A 25,129-nucleotide genomic window follows, 5' to 3' on the forward strand; every position below is an offset into this window, starting at 1 on the left:
GGTTGTCTAACAGGGTTATTAGGCCTGCTAACTCACAATAAACAATATGAACTAAAATGAAAGTGTCGGGTTTTGGATTTTCAAATGAGTTGGAGCCTGTGGCCAAACCCTCATATCTGAAAGAGGAAACGTGTAAAATAGTGGAGGAAGGGTTCCTGTGGGAAATAGGTTCGCATCTCTAACATGATGTCTAATTGAATAGTCTGTAGCCTCCACACAGTCAAAACTGAAAGCGGTCCCTTGTTCTTCTTTTCGCCTAGGCGCGTCTACATCCACGTGTGTGATATGAATGAATAGCCTTGTGACATTGAGACATCACACGGATTTGTTTAATAGTCATTTTTAGGTTTCAGATTATCGTTGACAAAGCTTTTAAGCCTATAGTAGCCCAGAATAGTAAAACCGAGCCATGGTATTTTTGCACAAACATATTGCAGATCTGCTTTTATATAAACTACTGGAGGTTATCATTCATTAGGCCTGTAGGCTTTGTTGGCTATTATTGTGGTGTGATTATATCAGTAAATTAAGAGACACTCTCTTGTCTAAAATGTAATTTCATGTAATAAGACTAGCTTACCTGGACTGGATTTCACCTCGATTTGTGGTTGTAACCGCTTAGATACGACTCTGATTCAAATGCAACAACGCAGATATTCCAACATTACTGATACTAAAAATAATGGTTCTGCATCACACACACACACACACACACACACACACACACACACACACACTCTCTTACACTGTAAATACCAAATCGTTCTTTATTCACTTGACTGGTTAAATTTTGGTTTTAAAAGAAGCACCTCATACAAACGAATCTATTTTTTAGAGTACAGAAAACCTAGAAATTATTAAATTCAATCCAGTTAAAGGTTTTAATTAATCTATTTAGTTAACAAAAATAGCCTACTATATAGACCTGCTGGAAAAGTATTTATCCGTGAGAAGGAACTATCGGTTTTGTTACAAAATATGTTATTGCATGTAGGCACCCAAATGCTAATTACTCATTGGATTTAAAGAAAAAGTGTCCTTCAAAAAAAAAAAAGAAAAAAAAAGAAAAGAGTCTTCATAAGATGAGGCGGCTTTTGTGTCCACATATAGCCTATGTTTAAATATTTCATGGATATTAAACTGAATATGGGCATGGGAGTCCCCACTGATTATTTTTCTATTTAATGTTACCTTTGATAATCAAGCAAAAGCTCTATGTTTATGCATACAATACTCTTTAATCTTTCGGCTACAGCAAGTTGTCTCCACTGAGCAATAGGCTAAGTGGGATACAAAGTTTTTGTACTCATGCACCAACAAGCAGGTTCAAATATTTAGATTCAAAGATTGAAAAATCTTTACATTTATTTTTTTTATTTCATGTATAACTCCAGCATAACAACTGTGAAATCTATTATAGTTTATGTTATTCTCTGGCAGTCCTTGGAGTCGGCCAAATTTCACAGGTTGTTTTCGTTTCCCCCAATCTTGAAAGTATCTAAACTCCCCTTTAAGGGTATTGGTCTAGGTGATTTAAACCAATGATATGACTTGGTATTCTCAGGGAAAAAACAGTGACATGTGAGGCAGTGGGTCTTTAAAGGGCTGTTCTGCCCCAACTCACAAACCCAATCTCGTAGGACTTGTTAGCATATCACGTGCCAGATTCTTAATGAACTGGACACACGGGGGTCTCGTGTGCGCATGCGCTTGGTGTAAAATGTAGTTGGAAATGAGGTGTCCGTCTTGGAGTAGTCGACTTTTAAAAAGCATCGGCAGCCCCTGATATGACGACTTCGCTGGTTCTGCATCCACGCTGGGCGGACACCTTGATGTACGTTTATGAAAAAAGCCCGAATGAAAACAACCAGAATAAAAGCCAAACAATGGAGGGACTGAGCGGTAATTGCCCTGCGACCCACTGCAGGGACCTGATGTCGCACCCCGCGTTGGGACGACATTCTGGCACCATAGCGACCCACCAGGGCTCCGTCTATTCGGATATTTCCTCCCCAGACACCGGCCGACAGTGCCCCGCTCCCCAAACTTCATCGAGTGCATCTTTGAGCTATGGTTATCCATTTGGAAACCCTTATTACGGTTGTAGATTATCTCATTCGCACAACGTGAACTTGCAGCAGAAGCCTTGCTCGTACCATCCCGCAGAGAAATACGCCGAGCCCAGCACAGCGCTGCCCACGGAAGAACTGTCTAGCAGGGCGAAAGAGTTTGCCTTCTATCCCAGTTTCGCCAGCTCGTATCAGGCTGTTCCTGGATATCTCGATGTGTCGGTGGTACCCAGTATCAGTGCCCATCCCGAACCGCGCCACGACGCCTTGATCCCAATGGAGGGCTACCAGCACTGGGCTCTCTCCAATGGTTGGGATGGGCAGGTGTACTGCTCCAAAGAACAAACGCAGTCAACTCATCTTTGGAAATCACCATTTCCAGGTACGGAAAATCTTGATAATTCATTATTGTAAGGTAATTCTAACAGGTTGAGAATTTATGTTTGTAGTTTTTCTTTTTCTTTTTTTTGCCCACATCTGTGTCATGACATTATGAAAGCTATTTAAATTGTTTAGTCAAAGATTTTTTTTACTGTGCTCATATGTTATTGCTTAGTCTAAGATTTTCATTGTGTTGAGGCGCCAATATCAACTTAACAAAAAGTCCATGGCAGCACAAGATATGCAGAAGAAACACATAACTGTCAAGCCTCACGTGTGTGATCATAGGTCCTTTATGGACTACATGGAGTGACTGCAATTATAAGCAATGCCATGTCCTTCAGTTTGACTTAACCATAAACATCATGCATTTTTTCAAAACCATGCTTGAAGATGGACTGAGCATCAGTGTGTAGCTCTTGAATTGTATGCTGGTCACTTAACGGTTAATATAAATTCAGAAATGGAGCATTTGCTTTCAGCAGTTTTCTTTTGAAGTCATATGAGGAATACAGCAGTGTTTCAGTCACGCAGAATAGAAAGGTGCACCACTGCATACCTTTGCCCCCTGTATGATAATATAGTGACTAGGCTACTGTGTTTGGATTGTGCCAATAAATCTCTGAATCTCTGTCAGCAGCACTCTGCAATGTGTCCAGAGCCTTTTGCATATAAGGGGATTCATTTGTCTGTAACATTTGTATTTAATGCATGCTCCAGCATCCTATTGCATAAATAATTCATAACCACTGATCAGTTCATATAATGATATATCATTATAAATCAGGCTCGTCTTTTTCTGTACTTACACTTAATATGCATGATATCTGATAAAGGATACAGGGGCCCGAGCAGTATGCTGTTTACAGAGTGTTTACTACACTGCTTCATTTACCACAAGGGTTTATAATCTTTATGAAATTTGTAGGTATGTGAATTTCGGACACGGATGTTCTCAGACGTGTCCTTAACTTCCCACATGCCATTTGGCCCGCTTTTTGTTGAAAATACATAGGAGCAAGCCACGCAAGCACGGCACGCACCCAAACGCGCGCGCACATTCGAAAACACAAGCACGCGCGTCTCCCCCCCCCCCCCCCCCTCTCTCTCACACACACACACACACACACACACACACACACACACACACACACACACACACACCTACTGTTTTGCTATGAAATTAATAAAATAGAATAACACAGCAAAGCTCCTCATAGTTATTCTTCATTTTTCTTTTAGGCTAACTGAACACTTAAATATGTAGTATGTAGGAGAAAATAACAAGGGTGTGATAACAGTTATGTTGAATACCCTTTGGCCTAATTGGGTCTTTACCATAATCTTAATCTATGCAAAAAACCAGGGGAAATAATTCAACATAGGCTACAACCCAAAACTCGAGAATATTTCGTCTTGGGGTAAAAGGCTTCATGTCTCCCAGCCTGCCACCAATTCTCAAGGTATTGCCATACTTGTCCTGTCATGTTTCTCATTGGTGATTTTGCACCGAGCTTGAGTCTTGACAAAAGGCTGTAATCCCAGAAACCTTGCCTACCTGAACAAATAAGTTTCACAATTTCACGAAGTTTTGTGGTTTTGCATAAAGATAGGTATAGAACGACCCTACAACTAAAAAATGTTATAGTCTTAATCCACAGTTCTATTTCAGAAATTTTATTTCAGAATTTCAGAAATCTATTCTGTTTCTTATACTTAAATGATGTACACGTAACTATGCTAACTATGTTAGAGCTCTGCTTTGCCATTGACAGCGGTTTAGTTACCAGTTTCTGATTTCTTTTTCTAAACAGGCTTGACTCAGCAGGGACTGGCCTGTCAGTTCCTGCTGGGTTCTATTCTTTCCATAATCAGAGTTAGTTTACACTTGCACAGTCTTATTCCATAGTTTCACGGCTTGGTCCTTCTTCATAATGAACTGTCTCTGACTGTGTACAAGACTAGATGAAACATTAACACGTGTGGATCTGAGTATTTTAGTAGTCTATCGGTAAGTGATGGGATAAAATAACCTGCGTAGGAAATACAGTTTTTGCTTTAACTGGACCATGGCCATTAGAAACTTGCACGAGGCTGCCATTTGGTACTGAATTCATTTACCATAATAACAGTAAAAATAATAATAAAATCAAATTAAATACAATTGTATTGTTAGGCCCACCGTCACTGTGTACGTTGTGTAAAATATATCTTATGGAGCTAGCCTACTAGTGAGGGTTTGAAAATTGACCCTTTTAAACAGGTGCAATACACCTGAGATCTTGATTGTAACATAATTTCTGTTGCACCCCCCCCCCCCCCCCCCCCCCCCCCCACACACACACAGAGAAAGAAAGAAAGAAAGAAAGAAAGAAAGAAAGAGAGAGAAAGAAAAGACAGTGTCAGGCTCTGTCAGAAAGAAAAGAGCGGTCTTGAGAATTACACCATTTCCTTATCTGTCAAAAAGGGCTCGCTCTTTTTGAAGCCCAATTTGCTTCAACACTAGTCTAGGCTTGTCTACTGCAGTGCTTAAATAATAGGCTCGTGATTTTGCAAATGAAGTAACGATGCAGCTTTTTACGTAGTCTAATTTTTCCCTGGTATTTTTATTATTTTTTTTCAGATGTTGTGCCATTGCAGCCTGAGGTCAGCAGTTACCGTCGTGGACGTAAAAAGCGCGTTCCCTACACTAAGATCCAGCTGAAGGAGCTGGAGAAAGAGTATGCAGCCAGCAAGTTCATCACCAAAGACAAGAGAAGGCGCATCTCGGCCGCCACCAACCTCTCAGAGCGTCAAGTCACCATCTGGTTCCAAAACCGTCGAGTCAAGGAGAAGAAATTTGTCAGTAAATCCAAGACTAACAATCACATGCACACCACTTGATAAGATGACCGACCTCTTTGAAACTGCAGCTGATATCTTCCCAAACATCATGCCATTTATTTACCTCATGGCTTAAAATCATGGCTGAAGAACATTTCGGCTGTGTCTTTATTTAAGTTCCATCATCATCGCCATGCCACCATCACGCCCCCTGTTTTGAATTTAGAGACTTACTCTAAAAACTGTGAAAATATTGAAAATTCACTTCACATTTGTTTTATATGAATGTACATATATAAATATATAATATTTAAAATGATATCTGTATTTCAAAGACAAGTATTGCGTGTTTTCCTTTTTTTTTCAAACCCAATCTCAAGAGGACTGATGACATTTCTAAGACTTGCAACAGGCAGATCAAAACAGAGGAGACGGTTCATTGATGTCATTTTAAGAAAGATAATCGCCATATGGACACGACTTGGTGAGGGAGAATAAGATGTTGGACTCGGAAAACTATCCATCTTCAGCCAAGAGCTCTCAGAAAGGACTTTCGGGGGAACGGATGAAATTTTTTTGGTTCAATTTGCCTTCTGAATTTCAAAAGCTGTGTTCCTCTGTAGGGATGTGTTCTCTTAAGCCTAGGGTAAAAGGAAGGCTGCTATGTTGTTAATCTGTATAGTGCAATGCCTTTATTATTTAATTCATATTCTCTCGTATGGCGGAACTGTAAATTGGAATATCTCAAGACCTGTATGTTTTCCTTTATCAGTGAAGGATAATTCTGTCATGCAACTGGAATGATTGTAAACCATTAAAGTCAGTGAGTATTACACATAAATGCACAATCGTTTTATTTTGTTCTTTGTTAGTGTAGCATTTGAGCTGATGACACGCCTTGTAAGCAGCCTGTAACTCCTACTTTCGTGCAGTATGTGAACTGTATTGTGGTGTTGAATTACGTACTGGTAACGTGTTTCATAAATAAATGATGATTATGAAAATGATCAAACATTCAATCAATCAAGCAACCTTATTGCAGCATGTCCTTTCCTTTTATGTTGCACCAATGTAACTTGTTACCTCTAACCACTGTCGTCCGCAACTTCATTTGGCTGCGGGTTTGAAGATTTTGTGTTTCAAAGTACTTGATCAAGTCTTATTAGCTTTTCATAGCCTTGTTTATGGAAACAGGAGAGAATAATGCACTATGAAGCTATAAGCACCAAGAACGCATTGTGTGACACTGAAAACTAAGAAAAATAGAAAAGGAACCATGATGTATATTTGACGTACTTATTGCTATTTCACATAGTTGTAGTTGATTGCAGATGAAGACTTGCGGGTTATGATTTTTCAGATGGAGCAGTTCAGACTGCAGCTCAGAGACACACAGTATGTCTGCTCAGGTATATGAGATATGAGTGGGATGCACTCATATACTCATACCTTTCCAACCCTGCCCCAACCCACTCTGCATTTTGAATCAAATGTCATGCCTGAGATATGTTACTTTTCAGACGTTTATTTGCAGGATTACAGAAGGATGCTGATCACCTTCTCTAATAGGCCGAATGGTGAATTAAACGATTTGTGCCTTCCATCTAATATAAACATTTACTGAGTTGCTACAGAATATCCCTTTCATTCACTTTCATATTCCACAGGCAGAAATGTGTTGTTAAACTATTGTTGGCCTAATAAAGGAAAATATACTTAAACCCGCACGTTAAGTGGCCACTTCGAGCACTTATCTTTACCCGACATCGTCTAGTATTTAAAACAATGTTGCACACTATTGCTGATAACACTTTCTGTAGGATAGTTTGAATAAATTGGTTAATTAAGATAGTAAAGTCTTTAATATGCGAATGACTGGAGTTGCTTATATTGCGTATTTACTTTTGCACATGCATGCGTTAGACTTGCAGCCCCGCGCGCATAAATTGAATTTTAGTAAGACACTAGGCTTGAAGGTGTAACACGCACAGGTGAGTTGTACCATGAATTTGACGATTGATATGATTATATTATTGTTATAATAACTGGTCATTTTTTATCTAATCAAATATGAATTGTGATAATACACACACACACACACACACACACACACACACACACACACACACACACACACACTCGCGCATATTGTCAGAAAAATCAACACTGCTACCTCACAGATCTAGCCCATAATATGTATGTTTATGCGGTCACTGTTAACAAGAATCGATTTTAAAAAGTGGAATTAGCGTAGCCAGTTATTAAGTAGCCTATGATGAAGGCCTTATTGGCCAATAGGCTAGTTCCTTCAGCTATAGTTGTAGAGTTGTTGGTTTTATTGGCAAAATAAATGTTCAGACAAGGCTGTCCTGAGAATAATCAAAGTTGGAGTATAGGCAAAACTTCAAACTGTTTAAGACTTTCTCAAATCTTTAGAAGTAGAAGTAGAAGCATTTTTTTAAAGATGAATTGAAGGATTACCACAGTTTAAATGCGTGCCAGTAGAAACGGGAAAATACGAGGCCTATTCTGCTTATTTCGTCAAAATAACTCTTACGTCTAGGCCTAAATGGTCTCCTGTTTTAATACGGCGAGGAGAAAATGACGCTGACGTTATAGCTCATTCCCGCTTTTTTAATTTCTCAGTAGCCCAGTTGTTGACTGCATTGTTCACTTTTTGTCCAACTTTTTCTAGGGTCTCAGTTCTTTTGATAGTGTTGATTTGAATCTAATTAGTTGCTTCTTCGTAGTTGCCTTGTTTCAAATGTGGATTTCCAATCCTTTTTGGAAAGTTCTGGTCTCCTGATTTACCCTTGACCATGACTATGCAGTCACTTTGACCTTGACATCACAGCAGATTGTGAATAATAAATAGGGGGCTGGACACCAATGCTGGCGGTTTGTTTGTAGGCAAACAAGGTGTTATTTCCCTGTCTAGACGGCCAGACTTAATGACATGCCATAAATACATAAAAAAGGGGAAGTGTAGCGATATCCTCTGACCTGCATTTCTGACCATCTCTCAGAGCATAGCATTAACATTTGGGCTCTGCTCTTTTGTGTTTTGCAGAAGTCCTCTAAAAGTGGTTTGTTCTGCTCATGCCTCTGAAACCACCAATGGTTTCATGCACTCATCATGAGGCTCATCATGAGGTGTGTGTTATTGACCACGAAGGACAGGTAGGACTTTTGACGTCTCACACCAACACCAGTAATCTGCAGCAAGCAGCCATACTGTCTACACAGCGAGAGGAAATTATAATACGACGTCGCCCTCACTATAACGATTAAAGGTATGGCCATTTTCTTCCTACTATGCCGGTAGGCCTACATGGACTTTGCTTTATGACTTTTAGCTCACAAATACACTGGACAAAAAAATGCACGGGCTTGCAGAAATGTGTTGGCTAATTTTCCATGACAGACACTTTGTGAATTATTTCGATTTTTTGCAGAGTAAAGTTTTGCGCAATTTTAATGAAGTTTATGGAAAAATAGGGCTACGTCAAAATATATTTTCATCCATGTTCTTTTATGACTTGACAACAGAAATTGTGTGATCATATGAAAGTTGTTTAGCCCACTTTGAATAATTGAAAGAATTAACCACATTATAGTTGACCTCAACCAACATTATGTCGGATATGACTGACAGTTGGCAAAATATTTTTAAATGCATTCTAAATTAGCCAATTAAGATTTTAATTAATTAAAAGAATAATGTGTTTAATATAAAATGGCAAATAAACGGTAGACAGAAAAATACAGAAATGCCCAAATACTAAACTACAAACTACAAATAGCCTACTTAACTACAAATGTAGAAAAATTACAAATTTAGAAAATAAAAAATCTGTTGGGATAAGTTGCATACAAACTACACAGTTCCCTGAAAGTTGTAATTGTTAGTGGTTAAAGTCGCCTGTAGTAATCTAATGCACGCCCGGCATTACTGTATCCACAACGAATATCCCGAACCAAGCAGGAACCAGATTGAAGTTATTTACGAGGTTAAACAAGGCCATGTTTTAGCAAACACAAACTGAACAAACAAAACGAAAAGATATAATCCGCGTCGCATATCACACAGAAACTGATTTTGCCACGGAAACGTGAAGTGTTGGAAAAGTTAAAGTGGTCCTGTTTGTGCGTGGAGGCGTCAGACCTGCAGGCCTCTGTCTGCCTGAGACATGAGACAGGGGGCTGATAACCTCTGGTGGTGACGAGGGGAAAATATCAGGAAGTGCTGCAACTTGCTCTTAGTTGGGGCTATGTTAGTTCAACAAAGTTATCTTTTGCATTGTTATAATTTCCAGTTGAATATTGCTGTCTTTTCCAGTGCGTTTGATAGCATTTATCAAATATCGACTTGATATTGTTCATCTTTTTACTGCAGCAGCTTTATCAGTGATGGTTTCAGACCTGCTATAGTTGATGGCACAGCAAATGTAGAAGTTGTAGCCGAAGCCATGTGTATCCTAATCGTTTTCACCTGTATAGTTATTTTAGTGGAGTTTATTTTCATTTTCTGTTTTTCTTTCTTTTTTTTACATTACATACAAAATTCTTTCAATCAAGGCACTTACATAGTTTGTGATTTAATGCAGTTGGATTTATATCTGATAACTTGGCAGATCGCATGCCATGCCAGAGTAAGACAATAAAGATAATAACCTGGAATTCACCGTTCAATTCTTATTGTTTTTACGCCATATGAAAATATAGTGATGGTCCCGATACCTACAAAATCTTCTAAAACATTTGACAGGCCGTTTTTTTTTTAGCAAACTTATTGCGTAAAAACGTTTTAAAATTAAATTTGAATCCCCCCGGCTAACTTGACATTAGCCAAACTATTTCAAAAGTCATAATTTATTGATAACAAATAGGCTACAGTGACACTTAATCAGTATATTTATTATTTTGATAACAACACACACACACACACACACACACACACACACACACACACACACAGTTGCGCAGTTGTTCCATCTGGAATTAGTAGGCCTGTTAAAATAAATATTTCCTTATTTAAGGGACTAAACTATGGTAGGGTTACATTACCGGCTAGAATTATGCATTATAGCATTTTTTTTTTATAGTGACGGTCAAGTTCAAATGTTGGTATCTATAGGCCTATAAGCCGACGCAAAGGGTTTAATGTAAATACTAGCCTGGGATGTCCAATTTGTATAATTTTTTGTAGGCCTAAGTATTATACAATCTGAGCAACTATAAATGTGTTTCTTTTTCATAAAGGATATATATTGGTATAGTATTTCCAAATTATATTATTAAGACTAATCTATCAGATAGAAGCATAAACAGTGTTCGTAAATATAAATAGGATTATAGTCTACTATTTATGTAGCAAGGCCACTTGAAATGTCTTGTTGTTGTAAACAAATGGATCGTATCAGCCAAAACTTTCAACCAAAACTTAACCACTTTTCTTGTGGCTTGTAGGCTACCCCTGGAGGTTTGTTTTCCTTGGAGGAAACTTTAAAAGGATTGCACTAGGCTATAACTGTGGCAACCTGCCTACACAAAATCAAAGGAAGAAAAAGGGAAGAAAAGCCCTTTGTTTACGCTATTACCCTGTCTGGACAGGACCAGGGGAATCCAAGAGAGTAATTTCAATACCGAGCAGACAGTGTACTAGACAGTGACCTTGACAGTGCTATGCTCAATTTACCAACTTTTTTTTTGCAGCAAAATACCAAACACATTTTTCCTTTTGCACAATGAGAGCACTATAGCTCACTATCAGATAATGACATCATCGTTGTGCTATAGACGCACTGAGCAGACAGCAGTAGTTTGAATGTGAATTGCGGATCTGTTGGAGCAGTGGATCGGAGGCGTGGAGTGTGGAGGCAACGAGGCGCAACACATGGCCTCTTTCTCCGAGGTAAAGTGGTGACTTAAGTCTACACATTTGGACGGGCCATTTTGTTGTAAACATCACACTGTACCGTTTTGCTTTTGAAATTTTTTATTATAATAACACGAGAAGCCGTGAAGTGATACTAAGTCACCCCAACGCTCCTCATGACGAGTGTAAATCTGAGTCACAAGATATAACATTGGGTTGATGTTGTGCTGCATTGCGAGACACACTAACTAGATGCAAGTATGTGGAGTGATTGGAGAGGCTATGTGCAGTGAGTCCAAAGGACAGGATGAAACCGTAAAGGATCCTTGAGAGCTTCTCCAGTTTTAAAATTTATATTCTTTCTATTTCAGGGTAGAGCTAGGCCCGGTGCCTTTAGGTTAGATAGGCTACATGGTCACAAGTGACAGATAGGGCTATCAAATATCGGCCGAGTTGCAAATCGCTCCCAAACCAATGTTTAAATGAATGCTAATGTTCTCACATAACACCTCATTGGCAATTTTGTAGTACTCGACTAGCGCCATTCAGCACACATGTGCAAGATATTACTGTAGCCTTATACATTTCTATTAAGTAGCCCTAGCCTCATAATATTAATATTATTAATTAAATTAGTCTACTTATTTAGATTATTTGGACTCATATGAATAATTTTATTTTCAGGATAGCCCCGTGTGTCGGAAGGCGATATGGTTACTATTTAAACCAGCGCAATAGCTATCGCATCTTGGAATCCATTCATATTATGACTTTAGCGATATTAGGCTATAACATGTCACTTCAAGATGCCATAGCCTAAAACGGTATTATATGTTTATTCTAGTTTATTGATTCTTTTTTGTACTTTTTTATTTTTTAAATAGAGTATTTGAGTTCAATATCAAGTTCAACCCACTGTCAGACACGCTGTGGCGTGAACTTGAGTGGAATGACGCGGAGTAACAGGCTAGTGCGTTAATGTTAATATTTATTTATTTATTTATTTTGGGGGGTTCTAGCCATTTCATAATTCCATGTCCTTGTTGAAATCAAACTTTTAACCTGCCATAATGATGAAGGCATATGCACAGCTCACCACTCTTAAGTTATTAGACTACAACTTTTGAGATCTAGCCTATAAATCGATTTGGTCTAGCCTTGGAAGTAGCTTAGAGAACAGGATAGAGGTGGAAGTATGAATTTATTCAGGAAAATTTGGATTGCCAGAAAATATCACTGGGTTGATATTAAAAAGATATAAAATATTGGAAAGTATTTCCATTTTTTTTAAATTAATAGGCAGTCTGTGGACCTGAGGAGAGGAATGCGGGAGGCACAGGTCAATCATAGGAATATTTTTTGAGAATGATGGTTTGGCAATTTGATGACTGAAGACCACATTGGAATTAATGCGCCAGCTATTGGCAGAATGCCTGAATCCTGGGCGTATCATGGTGAAGTTTTCTGCAGAAAGGCTGCACTGTGGGGTATTGCTTGAAAAGCTTTTTGTTTGTAAAAGAGGCTTTTTTTTGTGTCAGAGGCATGACTACAGTATGGCATGACACATATTTGTTCAGTAACTTCAGAGTTGCATCCACAAATCAACTAATTAGCGAGATATAGAGCAGAGAGAGTCTCCGCTGATTGAATCAGTTAAGTGCCCTCTGCTATCTTGTAAAATTCATATAAAAGAATTGTGAGAGGTATAACAATCCCACCAGAGTTTGGCTGCGAACATTTATAGGAGGTATCTGTTAAAGTTGTTCATGTGAGGTGTACTAGAGAATATTATGTGAAATATACCCTCTTAAAGTAACCTTATAGAATATCGTCCTCTTTTACAGAGCCAATGGCTTCAACCTGCTGACCCCGTTACTGTAAATATGAGTAGAGAGCAGCAATGAGCATCAGTCTTTTCTTAAAACAAGCTTGTAAAACAGGGACATCACAGCTTTATGTGACATGGAATTCAACCGTAATTTGCTAGAAAACAAAATGTCATATGCACCCTCTCCTTCAAGAAAAATAAATAGTTTTCATAAGAAATAGCATTTAAAAAAACTTTTGCCAGCTTATAAAGACACTAAACGAGGCCATGGACAGTTCCACGAGTGTAAAAAGAGAAGCAGCCTGGGCTACTTTTGGGCTCTGTATGACTCTAGTGAAGAAAAACAAGATTCTACATTTTTAATAAAACATTTATAGTATTTTTAAAAAGCATATAAACCTCTGTAATACAGAAGTTAATGTTTTGTTTTGTCTGAGATGGACCAAGTGGGTGGTACCATGTGTAGCAGAAGTTAGCCTGGACACGTGGTTTGGGGACAACCAATCAGGTGCCCTTCCAGGTTTAACTATGTTAAATGTCAGATTGCAATAAACTAGAAGCTGTTGGTCGGGCCCGCGGAAATGGGCGAGCATAATCTCCTTAATCCAGGGTTTGTGGGACCTTTGGTAAACATCCACACTGGAGACACATTTTACTTTCCGAATTTTAGAGCCTCAGGGGGACAACTGGCGGGGCTACCGTCTCTCTCCTACCCGAGAAGGGACAATGTTTGCTCCCTCCCGTGGAATCCATCGGAGCCGTGCAATGGATACTCTCAATCCTACTTTAGCAGCCCCGTGTCTATTAACCCTTCTTTCAATCGGTCGTGTGAAATTACCAGACCAGAAGAGGGTAAATGTTATTATAGCAACGGAAACAGGGAGACCTGTTCAGGTGGCAGCAGCCTCAAACGAGAGGATAGGGCGAGAGACACATCATCCCTAACATCTGACCACGGGATGCACAGTGGAATGGGCAGCACAGCCGCCTTTTCCAAATATGATTATGGGACCGAGCAGCTAACGCAAGACCCGCCATCCTGTCAGTCTCTGGAGTCCGACTCCAGCTCCTCTCTGCTCAACGAGGGGAGCAAGCCTTCATCCAGCGATACACAGACTCTGGTGTCACCGGGAAACCATTCAGGCAACATAGCTGCAGGCGGAGGTGGGTCCCATGCTTTTAATCACAATAATTAAAAAATCACTTCTCACGTTGTTGGTATGAATGCTGCACATATCTTATCTCAGTTACAGCAAACCCTCCTTAGAGCTCGTTATCTTGATGCACAACTTGCTGTTTAGATTAGCCTGCAGGGCACTTGCGTGGTGTGCAAACGCCGCTAGGGGTTGCCCTAAAATACCCCACACGCCATGTGGTTGTGTACAGTTATAGATAACCTCACCAAACCATATTGCCTACCAAGCATTTAACAGGCGATCAGTCCTGGTATTGCACTCATGTATCTTAAACGAGGGACTGTGATTGAGGCCTATGAATGGTCGATTTTGGTCTATTGTTGCACTTATAGTACACACAAATTAGTGCAGTGATTTAAAGAGGTGAGCCGCTTTGGTTGACTGCATCAAATGGAGAGTTTTCTTTTTAATGACTCATAAACAGAATTAATATCTGTCGCTGTGTACTCAAGAGTCATTTAATATGCTTTGAAACTCGCAAATAAGTAGGGGTATTTGCAAGCACGACTTAATTATCACGTTAATGTAACTTTAACTGCAACAATAAACTTGCTGTGACACAAACCACTGTATATTGGTGGTCTCTGTATAGGAGGTTGAAAAATAAAAACTTATGTTGTTACTAGACTATGTATATGCTACAAACAGTACACAAAACAGGACAAAGCCTGGTGCTCTTGAGAGTTGCTAAGTCCAGACAGAGATCAAAACAAATCCAGTTTGGCTGTGTGTGGAGGAAGTCTCAGTTTGCTACCAGAGGCGTCAGTTCACTAAATTCTAAGGTCTAGCAAAGTCCCTGCATCTGTTACAATCAATATCAAAACTTTGAAACCCTGTTATATTGACTTAATTTCCGGGGACAAGTGGAGCAGTTCCTGATGATTGACAAGATATTATTTTGTCAATTTGATAATAGACCTAGACTAGCCTGTCTTGCGCAGACGCACACAGCACAGAGAGAAATGAATGCTGTTTAAATTTCATTTGATTTTTTTTAGATATGGCTTCCAAATCGTGTAATAGGAAATTCTCTAGTATAATGGTAAAAGAAAACCCTATAAGATCAATTTTGGACTCGCTTAGGATAAGGTATATGGCAAGTGCCCCACCTTGCCATGCCCAACTGACGCCCCTGTAGGCTACTCATAACCTTGGAGGTGACCGTGATTTTGCATCTGTGGTGGCTAATCCCGTTGTATGCCCCCTCCCTCTCCAGGTGCCCCGTGGTACCCGATGCACACTCGGACCAGAAAGAAACGTAAACCATATTCCAAACTTCAGCTGGCTGAGCTAGAGGGTGAATTCATGCTGAATGAGTTCATCACCAGGCAGCGGCGGAGGGAGCTCTCCGACCGCCTGAACCTCAGCGACCAACAAGTCAAGATTTGGTTCCAGAACCGCAGGATGAAGAAGAAGAGACTCATGCTGAGGGAGCAAGCTTTGGCCTACTTTTAGAGATGCAGCAGAAGGTGAATCGATAGGCAGTAAAAGCCAAGCCTTGTACGCTCCCCTAGGTCTTCTTTAAATGCATGCACTCATCTATCCATCTTTTACATTGCAGGCAATTATTAGAACAATTTCAGATTTTTTTAAGGTGCAGGCTACATAAGCCCAGAGCAAACCAACATCTGTCATTTGTTTTCAAAACTTAGGAATCTACATAATGTTGTCAATAAGACTGCCTTCATGGTTTGCTATTAAACCACACAAAGTTGTGAGGTTATGTTTTCTCCTGCCACATAGAATGCGATTCTTGGTTTCCTGAACCTTTAAGAGGCTTTAGACGCCCTAAATGCTAGTCAGACGAAATATGACTTCGAGGCAACAGTCCAGTTTCGGATGACACAGCTTTCATTTTGGTCCCCTTGGTAAGAGAAGATGAGGAGGAAGCGGGCCCACTTGTCAAAATCTTAACAAAATAGGCCTAAAAATAACAGTCAGGTCAGAGAGACGGAGAGGCCTGAATTGGCAGGCTGGAGCCGCATCCGCGCAATAATTTCACTGAGGGTGTGAACTGATAAAGATGAATATCTCTCCCGGTTGCTCAATACATCCCCAATCATCAGTTGTTGGGGAAGTGGAACATCACCCTTATCTCCTTTCCATAGTTTTCGCCACGTGTTGTGGGCACGTTCACGGTCACGGACAGGAAGTCTGACTCCAGGCTGCATGAGGAAAGGGAGAACTAAAACCGCAATATCCATACCGATATCTTTCTGACTGAGCTTTGAAAAAAATATTTGCCATGAATTTGTTCATGTGCTAACAACTTTCTAAAGGTATTGTTCTTACTTTTATTGCCTTTCAACATGTCTTAACCACCACCAGAGAATCCTGCATGGGTTGCATTTCTTTAGTTGAGTGAGATCACCGTTTGAACACGGTTTTGAGCTGCTATCAAAAGTCAACGTCCACTTTGTGCCAATTAACAAATAGCCTATTCCACAACAAAATCGCTGGGATCTCTAATTCAAATATTCAACAGTAGTTACGTTTTTGTAGCCCAACTTGATTAAAAAACAGAAAAGCCTAAAGTTGCCACAGTGGGAAGGAAAAATCTTAGGTCTGAAACAGCATAACTGAATCTTGGTGCTCATACTGAAAATTAATATGTAGAAATTTAGAAAAGTTAATAATAGGCCTACGTGTGTGCACCCTCAATTCCGGGGCGAAATCCTGTGCATCATCTGTCATGTATAATGAGTAGGCTATAGCAGTGAAATGTATTTGCAGCATGTTATTGATGTGAAATAGCTATAAGCGATGTTCTCCAAGCCACTTTTTTCTTTGACTTTTTCTTTTTTTAATCAAAAGTGATCAAAAGCTAAAACAAATAAGAAACTTGCCATTAAGGTCTACAAATAATGCATTATTATTGTTATTATTATTATTATTATTATTATTATTATTGTTGTTATTATTATTATTATTATTATTTGGGCTTAAAGGACGGATGGCCTATTAGGCCGATTTAACGTACTTGCTCCTCGCAATGTGCTCTATGTTGTCCCTTTCCTTACCTTGTACTCGTGTATAACTTTGTAAAATGAAATTACATATGATACTATTTACATCCTATTTGAGGATCCCCTATCTCTATGTAATAGTGTTTTTTGTTATTGTTCATCTTGTACAATATCGCATTCCATATAGCCTATCTGTGGTTGTAAGGGTTCGAAATGTAGGCCTATTATGTTATTCTGCCATGAATGGATATAAGAAATGGTATGCAAGAAATTCTACCGTATTGTTCTCATGACATTTGAAGAAACCCTGTTTCAATGTAGTAGCTGTTTGTTATCGTTCTTTTATTTCGTCCCTCATTGCATTCCCTTCTTTGCGCTTGTAAGGATTGCAACGTTGTCTTGTAAAAGTAATAATGATATGAATGTATATGCGTAAGGTCTTCAATAAACAGAATATTTGAAACGTTTATTGGTGTTGTTACCTCAGTCTATCATTCGGTTGCTACTCCGATAGCTGGCTCTCAAATCAGTGTTTTTGAGTGCTGACTGGTAGGATTATTTTATTAGAAGTGACCTGTAACACAGTTTAAAAGATACATGTGTCCAACACGGTAAAATGAAGGATTCTTAACATTATAGGGGCATTTGGAAGCATTTGAGAAGGTGTTTTGTTGGCACATAATTCTACATGCTGTGAACTGAGCAAGCACTACGAGCCCACACAGGTAGGCCTGGTTTTATTATGGCCGCTCAGATACAAAGGTATAGATAGATATGATAGGTTTCAGTGCAAAATGGCGGCCAAGTGTATATTCTAACCCCCATCTTTCATTGAATTTTATTTTATTTTTTTATTTTTTAATCTGATGGTATAGAACTACACTCTACACAACAGTACACCATCCGTTTATCGGCAATAACCCAAATTCACATTTCTTCTGAATTACATAAATAAACCTTGCGGTTTCCTTTGAAGTTCGACCTAATCAATGTCACTGGTATGCTACAAGCCTATAACGGCGCAGCTAAACACGCAATAGCTCTGTAAAGCAGTAATAGGGTTACACCCCAGTGCTCCATATAGGGAAGGCTCTGCGATTGGCTTTCCCTGTGCATCCTATCTTCTGGTTTGCATTAGGGATTAACACACGTTATAATTAGATACCAAAACATGTTTTACTAATACACACATGCAGAGTAGAAAAATATTATTTCTCTGTCTAGTGGAATAAATATGTAAAAGCTATATGGATGGTTTTATAGTAATCCCATTTTTAAATCCACAAAGCACTCCCTACTGGCAAAGAGGTGTAAAGCAATGCAGGTCTATGCAGTGTTTTCCTATCAACTAACCTTCAGTGCATTTGTCTGCAACAACCTCCAGTCTTAGTTAGGTGATTGCAGTGGAAACGGTTGTAGTGTCTCACTGTTGAGATCAGATGTTGCCATTTCAGTGAACTGTGAACGGCCGGCTCCGGCATCCGACCCAGGCACCAGCTGAGTGGGCTTACTGAGTTAGTTTCTGTATGATCACAGCGCATTGTTAGATCTAAGCTGACGTTAGTTCATGTTACTTACAAACGACTTTTATTAACACCATACTCTCGGTAGCCTATTGACGACAGGCTTGAACATTTAGCAATTAAGATATATTTGAGGTTCAGCGGGCGCCATCACACTATAGGACATATTGATGGCTTTGGGCTGATGCAAGCCTTGCTGCAGTACTACACTCTCTATCTTATAGTGTCGTGCTGTTTTCTATAGCTGACATTAGCTTCTGGTATTTGTCTCTGGCTTAACCTTGCTATAAAGATCCAGTGGGCCGCCTGCCCCAATCAGGCTAGATATACCATATCCTATATACCATACACATAAGTGTTGTATTATGTATTTATCAAAATATAATGCTACCGTTAAGGGTGTAGGTGTGTGCATATATACTATGTATAGTAAGAGCTTTAAGATCTTCATATAGGAGAGGATAGGACCGTCTGAATCCGCTGTTGTCCGATCGGCCACAATGCGTCATCTTGCACATATAAAAAATAATCCAGTGATATGAGGTGATTCTTAAAACTAACTCTCTTTAATGGAATATGGATGTTATTACCAAACCAGGTTACCATCCCAGATTGTTTGTGATGATACAATCCACGTCTGCTGAAAAATGAGACTAGGTCAATGTCTCGAACCTGTTTATGCTTTTGGAAAATGTTCCCTACGTCCACACTGTACTATCACGCATCTGATAAAAATGTGTGTTGGTGAATGATTTGAATAGGATTTGGATAATGACTCCCTAACACTTTCACATCAGGTTACATTATAGGAATGGAGTTTTAATAGATTCCTCAGTATAATTAGAGAAATGCAGGCGTAACTTTGTCATATATCTCCTTTTACGCACGGATGACAATGCCTTTCATAACGAGTCCGATTTGGCTTTATCCAAATAACGCACAGCGCATTAGTTTTGAATTGGAGACTTGCATGATATGCTCGCCAACAGCAAGTATAACCAGTTTTAGCTGCAGTCTAATATTAACCTAGACCATGAAATAATACTGTGAGATCTTAAATTGCGTGTATAGAATTTGATAGTCCACTATATTACCAGAGTGGACATCATTCATAACAACGCCAATCTTTTCAGCCTATCAAACGCACTGTTGACCATGAAAGGAGATAAACTTCTATGTTTGTGAGTTGCCTTGTGAGATTTAATTGGGTTAGTGGAAGGGAAAAATAGGTGGAAAAGGCGCTATGATGCTCCTGACTGTGCTGCAGTCCCTCAGACCGTATTTGTAAATACTTTTCAGGTATATCTAAGTCACAAAGGTTGTGTAAAAACTTTAAAAAGGCCGGTGCCTTTTTAAGGACACCGTCTCCGTGTATTTGAGATCTGTACACCAAGAATTGTAATAACGTAAATAATAATGTATGGATTGACAGGCATTACACCTCGCCTTTATTACAATAAAGGTACGCCACTGGCCTTTTTTAAAACGAACAAAATAATCTGGATACTGGGAAAACAGAGCGAGAGAAAATAGATAACTATTGTCCATAATCTGTAATAATAATAATGCAGTAGATTACCGTACAGTTAAGTGGGGTGTATATACTTTGGCTATATTTACATTGGACTGATTTTTACGTTTTAATTCAATATTATTTTGTTCGTCTAAGTGTCAAAACAACTCTCATTGTAACTTTTACTACAAAGTGTTTGGTACCGAGAGGGCATGATGCCAAATACAATGCTTTGTATTTGCGGGCTTTACAGGTGATTTCTGTGTTAATTTGTAGCATTGTTTGGAGTTAAAGGAATAGCATGGCAGCGTGCTCTTAAGTCACTGCCAAGCGCATATCTGAACAAGTACTTTTAACTTGAACTTCAAATTAGACTTTTGTTGTAGTGCTATTTCAGACTTTTCCATGTATTTTAATCGGACAAATATGTTGGCTTAATGTTTTACGCCATGCATTTTTGCTGTTATATGAGATATGATATTTTGCCAAGGGCTTCTATTTAACCACTCACATCCAACAATTCACTAAACAATGGCGTTTGTCTGTACCTTCCATTTCCTGTCCTCAAAAGCTGAAAGAGGTCACTGTGTAACAGCTAATACTGGCTTGCACTTATTTGCCTTGCCTGCATCCTTAATCAGTATATTTCACACTGTAAAGGTCATATGATGGGAAGAAAACAGCAAAAGAAATCTGTCACCAGTGCGGAGGACTTAAAATTATTTGGATTGTAAAACAGGATGAAATCTCAGTTGGCTTTGCAGGTCTTCACAAAAGGTCTTTCAATGCTGTTGAGCACTTTTGACTTTGAGACTGGCTAAATCTGTTTATGGCGGCCTGTCTCCGCGTCCCAAAGGTCAGTGAGCTTCACAGTGCCCTTCGCAGAGAACTTGTGTGGCATGTGGTCTAGGTCCCCCGCCACCCCTCTACCGTTTATGGTACGAAGCTGGCTAGAGAAATAGAAAGCAATGTTATTCCTACTAAAGTGTGTGTGGGGGTGAGCGGTGTGTGCGTGCGTGTGCGAGTGTGTGTGAGAGAGTGAGTGTGTGGAGGTCTGTGTGTTTGTGAAAGAGAGTGTTAATGTGATAGAGAAGGATAGAGAGAGAGAGAGGGGATAGGTAGAATGCTTAACATAAAAGATCCATGTCTTGGCACTCCTTTTTCAGTGATATTATATATTGATTTTGACATGATTTGGAATGAGTTCACTCTAAGCTCTAGTTTTTCCGAAAATATATATGTATAAATCAGCTTACCAATCTATTTTTCAATAGAAGTGCACTCTAACAACCCTTAATACGGGGTGTGAAGATTTCTTTGGAAGAGCTACATCGGCCTTTACTCCAGTGGTCCCCAAAGACAAAAAAGACTCAGATTTTAAAGGCCAAAATTGACTCTGGTCATGATTTCATATCAGTAGCCCCGTCATCTTTTTCTCGTTTTTGTTCAGGCCATTACAGCAGTGTTTTTTGTAAATTGGAAACGCTGCGAACAACATAATAACAATATAGTTAGTGAATAGTTAGTTAGCCTATGCGTCATTTCTTAGCGTCCGTAGTAACCCAAATGGATCCTTATTTGTAAAAGTGTATCTTTTGCTCGGTATTCTTTAAATCTCAGTTGTTAAATCACACTATTTTACCTACAGTTTGAAGAATGACATATCATTGTGAGATTTTATTATTTTTTGCTACTTACTGCATAGTATGCATTTGTCTTAAATGTGTAGTATTTTAAAGTATTTTAGGCTATCCCACTCACTGTCTGGCCGACGCTTGGCCCCTATAGGCTATTGCACTAACTGAAGGTCAAGTATGCAGCATATACACAACCAGCAATTCCTACTTAAAGCAATGACAATTTTATATATAATTGCATGTCACGAGTTAGCACGAGTTGGTTCAATGCGCATGCAGGCTAGCCTGGACTATACAGCTATTTAGAGGCTGTTTTTTTTTTTTTTTTTTAATGAATATCAATGTTTTTTAAGTGGAGCCTGGGTCTGGGTCTTAAAAGAATAGCTTGGAAAATCTCTTCAGTTTGGGCTAAGTGTTCGAACAGGCGTTTGAACGATATCTGAGTCTGTAGCGTAAAGCTTAGCTTCTATTTTGGGTCCTCATAGTGGACTAGTCCTTTATGCAAGGGCAACGCAAGCTAAAATGCTGCATTTTGACCCCTCGGTGTGAAACAGCGTCCTTAATTTCGACCGAACTAACCTGGATAAATTCAGGTTAAAAACTGATGATACGTTCACGTTGATCAGAGTTACAGGGAGCTATATATTTGTTATATAATTTTAGGTACTTCATTCTGGGATTCAGTTTGTCACACTGCAGAGTTTGTCTCTCTGCATGCACGAAACAAAGTGGCAGATATAGTTCTTTTCGCTGGCAAAATTTGACAGCCCCGAAAACGTCGTATATTGATAGACTTTTGGTGACAATGGCATTTCAGAATGCTTTCAAGGTTGGAACAAATGATGAAGAGATTAGCACAGAAGTGAAACACTCGTGTCTACTGTCTGGCAGATATCTGTATGCAATACCATTTACTTAATTAGTACATATAAGCAAATTATGTCAAAACACTGCAACTCTCTTATTTTGCCATTATGTTGTTATGGACACCAAACTCGCTACATCGTCCACAAACCGACGGATTCTAAAACAGCCCTGTGCGTAATAGTACATCACTCGTGCGTAATTTTGTGCCGTCTTGTGCGTAATTTTCCGATTGCCAAAATACAGGCTTGTTTATGACCACCAGTCGATGTTCAATTATTTTCAGACATTTGGAATATTATCACAGCTGATATCAAAAAGTACTTTAAGATACATAACAGGATTAATTGTGCAGTTAATCGTGGCCTAATACAGGCTGTACCTAAAAATTATTCGACTATTTCGCGTCATGTGATAGCCTTAAGCACTTTACACACATAAAGATGCCCTTTATTTTGTCTTTCTAGAATAACATTTAGGCCTATTATGGAGCTATATCTAAGGGTCCCTTTGGCAAAACAGCCAACATTAGGCTACTTTCAACTAAGTAAATTTGTTCAAAAATTCCAACTACACTTTGTTGCACAGTAGGCCACTGTATATAGCTTAAAGGACTTCATGCTGTCTCAGGACATATTCAAATAATACACTGGAGTTGGAGCTAAAAGTCAGTATTGGGCGATTTCTTGCGATATGAAATAATTTAATACTTCCAATAAAAAAAAGATTACACCTTGTTGTGAAAGCTTTATGTCCTAGTGGTTGAAAGAGAAATACACTCTGGAGATTGCCCTAAATGCAACAGCAATACACATCCTTATCTTGTAAGCTATTGTTGCCAGTACAAACGCTTCACGCTAGGTGCATTCACTGAGACCTCAGTAAAAACAAGGCTCTTTAGTGTTGCTTGAAACTGTTCGCAGCTCATACAACCAAGTTTAACTGCCCGACTTACATCCAATTAAACTTATCTAGGCCATGAGGGGACAGTAATATGATTACACACGCTTCCCACATTTAGCCTTGACTTCAGGCCGATTTAATATGAAGCAGCACTCTACAGGCTAACTGTGCAGCAGTGTCCTGGTGAAACGGCGCCTATTGTGTGTGTGTGTGTGTGTGTGTGTGTGTGTGTGAGTGAGTGAGTGAGTGTTGTATCATTTGGCATAGGATTTATTGATGCTGAGCACATTTAAGCCAAAAAACACTATACCCACTAGCAATATTTAGAGCGCCATTTTTGAACGGATAGTTCTTCGCAACAAGAGGCTGACACCTACATTTACCATTGTAATTATGGTGCGAGGTAGAAATACATAGCTTAAATTCCCCAGACACAGTCGTAAAGTTAGTGCTCCAACAGTGATATTTAAGCGGAGAATGGCAAATATTTACAACACCTTCGCCTAGAAGCACTGGAAGGAACATTTTGACTATTATAGGGAATGGTTGGAACAAACATTTTACATCTACGTATGTATTTTTTTTTTATAATTTGGTGACTAGTAATTTTAAGCTACAATCAGCAGGAACCCGATAACTCAAATACAGCCATTTGCGTGCAAACTCTGAATATCTTTAGCTTGCTTATTTGGTGCAACCACATCAAACTTTTCTGGGTCCTACTGCTAGAGGAATATCAGCTGCTGTGTGTCGACCATCCTAGGGAAATAAACACATGGTAAACCTTATCCTTTGACTGATAGCCTGAGAGCTCCAAGGCGAGAATAGCCAGTGTTTAAATCCTCGAGAGGCGGATATTGGCAAGAGATGGACGTTGACTGGCCATATTATATGCCACATTATGACAAATTCTGTGTCCAAGTTAAACATAGCCAAGAGTATTATTTGAAATGTCATTGGTTTTAACACCTTAATTCCTCTTATGTACTGTAGAGCCTATTAAGCGCCTCTTTCGCATTTTCAGTAGTCTTTTTCAGAAGTCCTAACTTTTATTCGTGCATTACTTATTTATACCCTCACATTACTTATTTATACTGTGGTAATACGCATCATTGAACTGATTGTGATGAGGAAGGGATTTGACAGTATTGTTTTGGACTTGGCGTCAGGCCTTCTTCATTGGTCCTGTAGGCTACTATTGCATACTGAAAGGAAACCGTGTAGATTTTACTCATTATCGTGACCAATTTTTCATATTAATTTTGATTCCTCTACAGTAGATCTGTATTTATGAACTGAGAAATGTAGGGACATACGGACACCTTTTAAATATCGTAATTCACGACCCTTCTCTTATTTGGTATGGCAGTTTTTCAGACATCAAACTTCTTCCCTATACCTTTAAGCTTCAAATTTTTACTGAATACACAGTGTACTATTATATTTCATACTGGTAAATTAGGCAATGACATTTTGATGTGCGAATATTATGCTACTGCAAAACACTAAAATGGCTGCAGCATGTGTCGGGCATGTGTCCACATAGGC

At 39.1% G+C, this 25,129-nt stretch overlaps 2 protein-coding genes across 2 annotated transcripts; both read left to right on the plus strand.

Annotated features, from left to right (window-relative positions):
* The first annotated feature begins 1,787 nt into the window (after window positions 1-1,787).
* Window positions 1,788-5,333, plus strand: hoxc13a (homeobox C13a). Its single transcript, XM_071516721.1, has 2 exons — window positions 1,788-2,451; window positions 5,074-5,333. Exons 1-2 carry the CDS (start codon window positions 1,788-1,790, stop codon window positions 5,331-5,333), a joined length of 924 nt encoding a protein of 307 aa, XP_071372822.1.
* Window positions 5,334-13,560: 8,227 nt separating this feature from the next.
* On the plus strand, window positions 13,561-15,630 carry hoxc12a (homeobox C12a). Its single transcript, XM_071516729.1, has 2 exons — window positions 13,561-14,143; window positions 15,392-15,630. The coding sequence occupies exons 1-2, from the start codon at window positions 13,561-13,563 to the stop codon at window positions 15,628-15,630; spliced, it is 822 nt and encodes a 273-aa protein (XP_071372830.1).
* The last annotated feature ends 9,499 nt before the right edge of the window (window positions 15,631-25,129 follow it).

Source organism: Centroberyx affinis, unplaced genomic scaffold (assembly GCF_046629955.1).
Source record: "Centroberyx affinis isolate AG114_WGS23_722 - 3 ecotype Tasmania unplaced genomic scaffold, CSIRO-AGI_Caff_v1 ptg000428l_1, whole genome shotgun sequence".
Taxonomy (NCBI): domain Eukaryota; kingdom Metazoa; phylum Chordata; class Actinopteri; order Beryciformes; family Berycidae; genus Centroberyx; species Centroberyx affinis.